The following is an 11870-nucleotide window of genomic DNA, read 5'->3' on the forward strand; positions in this document are numbered from 1 at the left end:
GGTTGATCTAGGGATCTGTGAACCCTTGGCATTGCTATTGGTTCTATAATCTGTATCCTAACCTCATTTTTACATATAGAATGAAACATTTAAAAAAAAAATATGTAGATTGCTCAACAATTAAAACTTGAAGAGTCGAACACAATAGTAAGAAAAAGTCAGCTACACATGCGACCTGTCAGCTGTTTACTGTTGAGTTAGTGAGGTTTTACTGTGTGTTTTTGCGTCTAAGTTGATGACACTCTCCTTGTTGCAGGGGTGCCCAAGGCTCCAGCCCAACATGGTGGAGGTAAGGTGGCAAGAGGTGGAGGGACTCCACTAGCCCCCACTGTGGGACCTCCAGTCAGTGTAGGTGGGGGCAGCCGGTCGTTTGCTGCGGCTCTACGCAACCTGGCTAAGCAAGCTGGTCCTGCCTCGGGTATGTCTTTTCTGTCTTCTCAACTGCATTTGTTTTTTAATTCCGAATTAGAGAATAATTTTACTTTTTAGGTTAGTATTATGTTACACTAACACTTATTTTAAGGACTTACACATAAGTGAAGGATGTGTGTCGAATGATTGAGATGTACTTGTCACGAAAACATTTTGTGACAATCTATATTGTTTTTTGTTTGCTTACAGACCGGGATATTGAAGTGGAAGGTCGAGCTTCTCCGAAGCGGCCGCCTCCTCCCCCCCTAGTCAGAGGTCCCTCCCCTCCTACGACGTCTGCGGTTAAACTACCTGATAAGGTGAGTTACAGCATTACAGCCACATTGCAAACATTCTTGTTTAATACTACATTGGCTCACTCCAAATTTCTGTTAATCCAAGTGTTGATGTTTATCAATGTAAGAATCTTTTGAAATTCTACTTCACAATTGCTACAAATATGTTGGATTGCTCTTTAACAGTATTCAAGTAGTAAACAATTGAGGAAAAATTGTTACTCGTCTTGTTTTTGATTGATAGCTTATTTAACCCTTCCCGGACTATAGGCCTATTTAACATTAATCTTCATAAAAACGTCCTCTTAACTACTTAGGACATTGTAAAAATTATAGATATTAAAAAGATATTTTTTAATTTTTAATTTGAATATAATAGTTTTGCTGTATACATACTATTGGCCGTCTGGCAGGGTGGTTAGTAATGTGATTCAGGAGAACGTCCTCCACCGAAAGTCAAAACAATTGTTTTAATCACACTGATGTGTTTCAGGATAGAAGTAGTGAGCAGCGGAGTGGTTTTCAGCCTTACAGACCGGAGGAGCCCCGTGTGCCCCCGCACCCCCACTACTCCCCACTGGACTACCCTCCATACCATCACCATCCTGCGCTCTACCCCCCGCCACATCATCCCTTACATCATTACAGGTAAATTTAAATTCTGTAGTGGTTAAAATAATTGTGTTCCGTAACCGTGAATATAACTGTAGGATTATTTTTGTTTTGATAGGCTATTGTAATTTGAAGCTTTTATAGCTTTCTTGTCATTGTCAGGTTAAATTTGAAAGAGTCTTTACAAAACATCATACTCGTGCTTAAAATATACCCTAAGTGAGTGTAAAATTTCTACACTAAATGTTCCTGTTAAATTCTTTCCAGAAATCAAGATTTTGCAATCGACATCTTGTTTTAATATTCTTGTATTCGTTCTGTCTGATAGACTAAAAAACATAACAATGTTTTTGTTCTGGTGAGTAAATAACTATTTTAAAATTTGTGTCTTATATTGTGAAGATTTTTTTATCAAGTTCCATAATAATGGTACAACATCATTCAAATGTGAATTAGGTCACAGGACTGTAAAATTGACAGCGAACACAGTATAAATGAATGCAATCCGATTAACAAGTGCTTAAATTCAGTAATGTAGCATCACGTACGTACGTAGGTTTTACTAAACTAGAGCTTGTTTCCAGATTAGAAGAGCAGATGTACCATGGAGTTCCTCCGTTGTTTTCTTCATATCCTCACGTTGCGCCTCTGTACGGACTGCCTTCACACTTAACACTCATGACGCCTGCTATGCATGAAAGGTACGTATCTTGCTAAAGGTTTCTCTTTAGCATAGGATGAGTGCTAGAATAAATTTGTTATATAGCGCTTAGAACCAATTGACAAACCAATCGTAAGCTCAATGGCTTTTTGTGTTCATATTTCACATATAAATAGTGTTTTGGTTTTACATAACAGGCCTAAAAACTTATGAAAACAACAAGCCTATTTGCCTATGGTTTAAACATTGTGATCACAATTCCAGAAATTACAAATTGTGGGGTTTTACCTTTCTAAACCCTAGGACTAGTAAGATTGATGACTGAATTATTTGTATGATTCTATATAAGAGTTCCACTATTTACAACTGAATATTGTAAATGTAATAACTAGCTAAATAACAGTGTACAAACAATTTATTACCATTACTGTTAAGTAAAATAGTAGGATATGTGATATTTTACTAACTACAAAGTTCTTTATTTCATTCATTTTTCATATTTCTTTAGTTCATTTTTTGTGATGGTGAGTTAAAATTATCTAACATATTGCAGACATTTTCTATCACGATACAGTAGACTCCCTCTTATCCGGACTCCTCGGGACCAAGGCCAGTCCGAATAATGGGTTTTCCGATTAAGCCGAAGTCCCCAAAAACATGTTAAAACTCAAAGTCAAAGTCAAAATAAACTTTATTCGTATGAATACATTGCAGCATCAGAATAGAGTCACATATAACTAAAAATCCCATACTTTCATGCTATATAGCTAAAATACAACATATTTAAACTATATATAAAACCCAGGCAACCAGTAGTGGAGCCCTCACTTAAGGAAACTCCGAAAAAGAATAGAGAGCTTTATTAACAAGATATTCTTTCAGCAATTTTTTAAATTTATTGTAATTTTGCTCATTTCTAATTAAATTTGGCAACTGAGTAAAAAATTTAGTGCCCATATATTTAGTTTTGTTTTTATAAAAATGCAGATTATGTTTATCAAAAATAATTTTATTTCGGGTATCATAATGATGCTTGGATTCAAAAAATATATCACTTTCATGTTCTTTGACATACTTTATTGTTTCTAAGACATAAAGACTGTAAACTGTCAAAATTTTAAGATCTTTAAATAAGTTTTCGACACTCTCTGTGCTTTTTAAACCTAACATGATTCGTATTGCTTTTTTTTGTTTTATCAGAATTTTGTCCAAATTATATATTGAGGTAGCTCCATATATACAAATTCCGTATGCCAGATGAGAGTGTATTAAAGAATAATATATTGTTTTCAGCACTGTAAGGTCAGATATTTTTTACATTTGCCACAGTGCATATATTCCTGATGACATCTTTTTCACTACATTATCAACATGATCATTCCAAGATAGATGTCGATCAATGAAAAGTCCTAAAAATTTTGTCTGATTTGCTTTATTTATTATGTTATTGCAAACTTTGATTTTTGGATCCAGAGCTATTTTATTTTGTTTTGTGGAGAAACTTACTATCATTGATTTGCTTGTATTTAATAGAAGGTTATTTTGATTTAAAAATTTTTGAATACTCATTAAGTCCAAATTGGCTGAGAGCTGAGAGCTCAATATCAGAACTGGAATTTCCTTTAACAATTAAATTAGCATCATCTGCATATAGTGACATCGAACTGAAGCTAGTACTCTTAGGCAGACCATCCAGGTAACACAAAAAAAGTAATGGACCCAGGATGGATCCCTGAGGTACTCCATACTTAATCACCTGAGCTTCACAGACATAGCTTCTTAAATAATTACAATAATTACCATAATCTAGATATTTCATTTCAACAAACTGATGCCTATTACATAAATAAGAGGAAAACCAAGCACACTCTTTTCCTTGAATACCCAGTGATTTTAATCTTTCAATTAAAACAGGGTGTGCCACACTGTCAAAAGCACGGGAGAGGTCAAGGAAAATACCCACCACCCTTTCACCCTTATCAACTGCATCAATTATGTTTTCAATAAATTCAACTGCAGCAGTTATTGTGGACTTCCCTTGCCGAAAATCATGCTGCTCTTTATCTAACAAATTATTCGATTCTAAAAAGTTTACTAACTGATTGTATACTATCTTTTCAAATATTTTTGAAAAGGATGATAGCAATGAAACAGGTCTATAACAAGTTATATCTTTACGGTCACCTTTTTTAAAAATAGGGATAACTTTTGAAATTTTTAATTTATCTGGGAAAAGACCTGAGATGAAAGATGAATTAATTAGACTAAATTAATTAATTAATTAACTAAAACAGACCATTTAAATGCATACTGCATTAGCCAATAATGATTATTATGTAAGAATCACATAAGATCACTGGTCTCAAATCTTTCCCACGAGAACAGTCGTCTCAGTACCGCCCACTTCCTGCAGATCTATTCTGGTTAAACCGATGTGCTGAGAAAAATTGTCCGGTAATAGAGATGTAATTTCTGCCGAGTGTAGTCCGGTTAAAAGGTGTCCGGATAGGAGGGAGTCTACTGTGGTGAAAACAGATTAGTGGTTTTATTGTTTTCCCAACTTTGTCTGGGTTTGTGTGCTGTTCTTGTAATGTTTCGCACCTGAGGATTGAATCAGGTTCCAGATCATTTAACATCAAGAAAACATGTGTGTTTTACTAATAGTGGGAAATGTCCACAATAATCTGTTCGACCCCCCCCCCCCCCATCCACAATTGTGTATGCCCACAATTTCAATAGACTGTATCTTTTTTAGATCGTACTTAAATATTACATACTTAAACTGTACTACTTTTTTCTGTTGATGAGTGATCAAATTCTGTACTTTTTATCCCCCTTAAAACTCATAATATAGGCACATGCACTTTCAACACATTTTCCTTTGTTGTCAGTAATTTAATTACAGTTATTTTTTCCATTTGTAGGTTAAAACTAGAAGAGGAACATAGGCAGAGGGAGCAAGAGAGAGAGAGGGAGAGAAGAGAGAAGAACAAGAAGAGTCCACGAGGTTCTCCGTCCCACAGCCAACAGCAGCCTGAACTCTCAGGTATCGAACCTCGGCAACTAGAGTAGAACTAAGAGGTTGGTAATGACGATTCATAAACACATCAGCCAGTCACCACGGGCCCCACGTCGTTATGTGGTTAAAGGCTCTGGTTTGGGCAACAGCAGACAGAATATGGTAAACCAGTAAGAGTATTGAACTATTGACTGTACACTGTCTTTTTATAGACAAGAAAAGATTTGTTGAAGTTAAGTACTATTCTGTTTACTTTCATCTCATTAGATCCCACAACCTAATTATTGCTATTGGGCTTGAGTCAAGGAGAGAACACATGCATTTAATTTGATTCTTGGTTTGCTTCAAAAGCATAGTGGGTGGCCACAGACCAGGAAAACCAGGAATTATGTGTGCATTTGTATAACGGGAATTATTCGTGAATTTTGAAATTCCACTATGAAAACCTGATTTTAGTGTTATTTTGTTGTAATGTGAATTTAAGACAAATTTATAAGGAATTTACAATTAATCAGCAATGTATTAGCTTGCTTAAACGCTCTCAAACCTCGTTAGTGCATTATAAAATCGACTGTTAAAACATTGTGAACATTGTCTGCGGTCATTGGCGAAATCAAATGATCAATCATTGACAGTAAAGAAGAGATGTACATTATATTTGGTTGATGACATTCAATGCATTTTTTTAGATGTTTAGTTCAATCTGAGGGTTCAAAATTAATCTATTGTTAAATACCCCCGCCGCAGCAAACCTGCAGACTAAGCGAATTTCCATTTCCCTGAATGGATTTACACTAAAATGTCTCCTTAAAAATATCAAATTTATTCCCTATTTAAATAGAATCAGTTTAAAACATACTTAGGTTTGCTGCAACAGGGAGGGTAAAAGTGTTTTTTATGTAAAATGTTAATAGTTAGTAAGAAATAAAAACATTTTCCAAATTTGGGCAAAATATGTTTATAAACAAGCAAACTACAACAGTTAACTTATTCTCCATAAGAATAACATGGGAATTTTAAATTTAAAATTTTTTGGAATTTTCTCCGTAACCATTAGGCGCATTATAACGCTTCAATATACCAAATTATTGGTTTTTTTAAGCTCTACAAAATAGTTTCAAAAGAAATTGCAAAATTGTATGTTTTTTGGGTCAAAAATGGGTTTTTCCCCCCTAGGATAATGTCCTGCAAAACCATAAAAGCCCCCATAAACCCCCGTTCCCATGGTCTGATCATGCTGGTTCGCGAACTTGTTCGAATAAACGTAGGTTTACACGTTTGTACCAAATTTCATCAAAATCGGATCATTTTTGCTCGAGTTATCGCGCTAACGGACACATATATATATATATATATGAATTTGAACGGATGGTGTTTTTGACCTCTAGGGACCTCAAAACGAAAAAAAAATCGGTCCCGGGTCCAGGTCTTACCGTTAGTACTACGGTAATAGCTTATTCCCTATATGGGAAATTCGCTAAAAAGGCTCATAAATAATAAAACTGCTACTTATTAACAATGTACTCAATTGATCAGTTATTAAATCTGTTAAAGTGAGTAATGGGGTAGCCTACTAACTATTATAAGTTTGAGTAGTTTTATCACATTCAACACTACATGTCCCATACTTGGAGGTGAATCGTAGTGTATGACTTGTAGCAGATTACACAGTTGTTGGGACAGTAATTTGCTTTTAACAAACTTGTACATTCAAAGAATGCTACTATTTCGATAAGTTTTTAAAAACCCTGACTTATAACTAATGACCTATGAATTTTGTAATTTATCTCTGAAATTTCAGTTATTTCATTATTAGTTTTGTTATGTTGGTATGGTTTAAGGCCAATCCAAAGGTATTGTGTATACAAACTTATCTTGTCTGTATATATTGTTTATGTAAGGAAATGTTAATATGTGTGTATACTTGACACTGTTGTCGCTAAGACGGATCAAATTGTTTCAGCTAGGAAGCCGCCAATAACAATAGCCTGTGATCCGCAAAGAACGGTGCCTCAGCCTCATTTTGTCCGGCCATTTGAAGATTTTGTTAAACCAGTCAAAAAGCCTTCTCCGCCGAACTGTACGGTGGTTCCCCTGCCTTCACCCCAGCCGTTATCACTAGTCACTCAACAGTTACCAGCCCCGAGTCCCCACCCCCCGCCTGCACCCCCACCTCGCCCTCTGGACGTCACTAACCTCGTGTCTGCTGTCACGTCCACTGCCACTGCTGTTGTATCAACGCCTGTGGTCACTGTCACTGTCGCTGAACCAGCCGAGCCCCCTAGGATAATGTCCTGCAACCGTCTAACTCATGTATGAATTTATTTGTTGTTAAGTAATATAATTACTTATAAATTAATTAAATGCATTAGGTAATCTGACACTTAGTAAGTTGGCATTGTGATGAATGAGTTATAAATATCTTCGTTTTAAAATTTGATATGTTATTTCTTTTTTTCTTTTCAGTATCTAAATTGAACCCTAACTAAATAGTAAAAAATACATAGTAAGGCATCATACGTCACCTTTACTTCTGTTAGAGGCTTATTTCTGTATTATTTGCAGTAATCTAATATTGTTGTTGATCAATTACCCTTTTGGTTCCATATCTCTATTGTAATTATTGTTCATGTTTTTATATCATTATTTGTTATTTATTTCTAATATTAATAAGCCTATAGAGGTTAACTGTATAAGAACAAACCATGGTGTTCTAAATATGCCTAAATCCTTAAAAATGCATTTATGTTCAATCATAATTTTATATCTTCATAAGAATATATTCTATTGTCCAAGTGATATTTACTCAAATAGAAGGTGGATGTTTTGAGAAATAACAAAAATATGTTCTAAATCAAAAGAAAATTTGTGCATGTCGTTCTAACAAAAATAATACCATAGTTTCAGACTGAAAGGTAAGTTAAGTTTGGGATGCAATAAATATGATGTATGTAAAATTTCCTAAAAGTATATTAAATCCTACTGTGTTTCATGTAGAAGATCAAGAGCCGGCTGGACAGTGTAGGAGGCAGTGATTGTGAGGACCTTAGTCCCAACCTGGTGTTGACCAAGGGTCCTCCAGACAAACTAGACGCTTCTCCTCGCAAACTACGCTTCCTCGCTACTTTCGGACTCACCACCCTCACTACTAGGAATGGTATGTGTCAGTCTAGGACCACTTCTAAATAAATCACACTTGAACTATAAATTCAGTTCTTACTTCTCAACAGTACAATCAACTCAGGATTATTTCAGACATGTGTAATATAGTGTTAAGTTAAAAAGGTTTTCCCTATGATATGGGGTCTAATCTTGTTCTTATGGGAGAAAGTGTCCCAAATATAAGATTGGTACACCAACCTAAAGGTGTATTGGTGCTTCGTATGTTGCAGAGTTGGAGTTGACAAAGTTATCCCGCTGCAAGTCTCTGCCACATGTGGTGGTGGAGGGGGATGAGCAGGTGGGAGAGAAAGGGCCCCCGCCATCACTTAGTCTCCCCCACCCGCGTCAGTCCCCCCGCTCACTGCCACACTCGCACAACAAACTTTCCTACATGACCTCCCTGCAACTGTGTCCGCTCACTCATGACCAACGTAAAGGTGACTACAACTCTCTAAATTACTTTTTATGTGTTTAGGATAGCAGGGTTGCCTGAATCAGAAAGAGTCCCACTCTTGCGCAAGGAACACAAAACTTAAAACTGAACACAAATTGGAGTACTGTCACTGACAGCATTTAAGGATTAAAATCATTATCATGCCTTGTGGTCAGCAGTTCTTTGTTGAATTGTAAACCTCATTTCTAAAAGATGTGTATGCTTCATTGGTATATTAGCAGTCTAAGATTGCATGTGCTGTTTGCTGTGTGGCAGAGAGAGAGCAGATATGGCAGGAGGTGTTGGCTGAGCGCAGACGACGCAAGGCTGTGACTCCACTCGTGCAATACTGCTCAGAGGCCAGAGTCAACTCCCCAGACTACAGCTGTGTCCGGTGGCCCGGGCTAGAGGGTGTTCTGTACGCTTATCAACAATATCAAACTGGTGAGTGACAAACGGCCTCTAAATATCTATTGTTGCATGTATGCTTACCTTGTTGTATCTGGTTGTAGCATGTTTTACAAAATTTCAAATCTAATTATAAACACAAAATTTAAAAAACTAATTTTTATCTTTAAGCCTCTTTTAATATGTTGCAACTTCGCTTTCATTATTTGGTTTATTGTTATCAATGTTCAGTTGTTGTGTTTTACTGATGACATTTTTTGTAAAATAACATTGGGTTTGATTCACAAAGGGAGAACTCACTGCAGTAAGTGTTTTGTGCAGCTGTCTAGTAGCTAACTGTACTATTATATTTAGTTTCAATTTGATAAAACGTAAATGCTGTGTATCATAGGCTCTTTCTTTAGGGCTCAGTGCCCCATAGGGCTAAACTCAATTGACTGTTTTATGTAATGAACTAGAAATTAGATTGTGTAAAGTCTCTATTTTATAACAATAATAGAATGGAAACAAATTTATAAGATAATATAATAAGGGCCTTAGTCATAATATAATAAGTAAATATATTATTTCTAATTGAGTTCTGGCTGTTGACAGAGCGGTCACTGGAGGAAGGAGTGTTACGAGAGGAGTGTTCGAGGCTACAGTCTCAGTTATCAGAGAGGCAGTGCGAGGCTAGTGAACTTCAGAGGAGACTAGAGGAGCTGCAAGCGAGTCACAACGAGCTAGTGCGCACAGGACACGACACACAGCGCTCGCTAGACACACTCATGGCAGCTGTGCGTGCGCTAATGGCACTCGGGCATAGCAACGACTGAGGGGACAATGTTTTAAGTGAAATGGCCGCTTGACAATAAATGTACAAAAGTCTGATGTAGATTGTAGGTGATTGATCGAGGGGCAGTAAAATATTTTAGTACCCGACGGGACCAAAACTGCCTTCATGTTTTCCAGTGACCTGTTGCCTTATGAGATATTGGTTTCAGAGTGATATGTTGAGTGAATCTTTTAACGACTGCAAAGAAATTTGGATCATACATTGGGCCTTAAAGTAGTTTTTGGTAGTGAACGGAAAAAATTTACACTTAACAATTGTTGTTGTTTGACCAGTTTTTTGCCAGATTATTATATTTCTGGTACCCCTCCCCCCACAAATCTAATTCAAAAGCATAAAATAATTTCTGTGCAATATCGTTAAATTTTTGGCAGCCTGGATTATTTTAAATACAGTCTTTGTCTTAAAGCTATCTTTGAGTAGTGCTAATTGAGAGTTATAAGTTCTCACCTTTTTAGGAGGGTAAGACAACATGATGCACTTTTGAGTAAATAATGAGTTATTGACAACCTTTTGTACTGAGGATTTTTGGTTCAATTCCTTCTGTCTTACATTTCTTACTAATAGATGTTGTAAAAGAATTTGCTTCACTGTCACTAAACCAACTAAACACTTGTTTTTTACAATTGAAAGGATAAGCCAAATTGTTTCCTATTTAAAATTTTAATGCATGACTTAAGAGACACATTTCACTTAAAACATTAAGCCTTTCAGTTGTTGAATTTTCCAGTATCAATATTTATTTTAAAATACATAAATAATATAAAATACATAATAAATAATAACTAACTGTAAAGTTATCAACACCTCATATCAATTTGGTTTGTATATTTGAAAATTGTCTTTTGAGAAATAGCTATCACCTAAGTCTCCATATTAACAGCTAGACAGGGACCATTATACTTTTTTGTGTCAGGGCCACAGAGCCAAGAGTACCATTAGTTCAAATTGTTTTATATTACTTGTGGAAATTCTCTGAATTTGATGATCAAAATAGTGAACAACACGTAAATGAGATCGAGAATCAGTTTAATCCAACCATCCAGAGGGAGATATTTTGCCCCAATTGTTACTTTTTTTTTTGCTAACATTTTTTTGTAAAAATTCAAAAATCTTGACCCGTAAATGGTGTTAACTGCAACAAGTAATCTCTCATGTCGTTTTTCTTATGGAGAATACATTAATATCTAAAATTTCTTATTTAAGGATAATTTTGTGTATAATTTGGAATCCTTTTAGCGAATTTCCCTATAGGGAAGTAGCTATTACCGTAGGTGGCACGGTAAGACCTAGACCCGGGACCGATTTACTTTTTCATTTTGATGTCCCCAGAGGCCAAAAACACCATTCGTTCAAATTTTTATATATGTATATATATATATATATATAGACTTATATATATACGTCCGTGAACGCGATAACTTGAGTAATTTTTGTCCGATTTTGATGAAATTTGGTTTAAAGGTGTAAAGCGGGATAAACTTGAATGAGTTCGTGAACCAGCACGATCGGACCATGAGAACGGGGCTTTGCGGGGGGTTTTATGGGGTAAAAATTGGTTTTTCTCACTTTTGACCCTCAAAACACAAAATTTCCCGATTTCTCTTTAGACCTTTTTAAAGAGCTTAAAAAAACAAATAATTTAGTATATAAAAGTATTTTTGTTCGATTATTGGTAATGGAGAAAATTAAAGAAATTGTAAATTTAAAATTCCCATGTTATTCTTATGGAGAACATTGTCAAATGTTGTAGTTTGCTTGTTTATGGATATATTTTGATCAAACTTGGCAAATTTGTTTATTTTGTACTAAGCTATCAATATTTTACTCAAAAACACACTATATTAGTTTCCTTGTAGCAGCAAACCTAGGTACTCGTTAAACCTAATGTTATTAAAATATATTTAACTGAAAATCAATTCAGACAAATGGAAATTCGCTTAGTCGGCAGGTTTGCTGCGGCGGGGGTATTTTTTCTTATTTTGTGAGTTTATTTTACTATAGCAAACAAACACGTTTGTGTGTTCTCTTATACT

At 35.5% G+C, this 11870-nt stretch overlaps 1 protein-coding gene across 1 annotated transcript in view; it reads left to right on the forward strand.

Annotated features, from left to right (window-relative positions):
- LOC128995212 (uncharacterized) overlaps window positions 1-11246 on the forward strand; it is a 50215-nt gene extending 38969 nt beyond the window's left edge. Inside the window, exons 13-22 of the mRNA XM_054420152.1 lie at window positions 257-418; window positions 622-731; window positions 1201-1355; window positions 1904-2020; window positions 4905-5026; window positions 6963-7312; window positions 7997-8156; window positions 8392-8598; window positions 8871-9038; window positions 9597-11246. Coding sequence (XP_054276127.1) covers window positions 257-418; window positions 622-731; window positions 1201-1355; window positions 1904-2020; window positions 4905-5026; window positions 6963-7312; window positions 7997-8156; window positions 8392-8598; window positions 8871-9038; window positions 9597-9817 — 1772 coding nt within the window. The 3' untranslated portion in view covers window positions 9818-11246. The remainder of the gene's footprint in view (window positions 1-256; window positions 419-621; window positions 732-1200; window positions 1356-1903; window positions 2021-4904; window positions 5027-6962; window positions 7313-7996; window positions 8157-8391; window positions 8599-8870; window positions 9039-9596) is intronic.
- The last annotated feature ends 624 nt before the right edge of the window (window positions 11247-11870 follow it).

Source organism: Macrosteles quadrilineatus, unplaced genomic scaffold (genome assembly GCF_028750875.1).
Source record: "Macrosteles quadrilineatus isolate MER2022 unplaced genomic scaffold, UCM_ALF_1.0 Scaffold_5__1_contigs__length_97177068, whole genome shotgun sequence".
Classification (NCBI taxonomy): Eukaryota; Metazoa; Arthropoda; class Insecta; order Hemiptera; family Cicadellidae; genus Macrosteles; species Macrosteles quadrilineatus.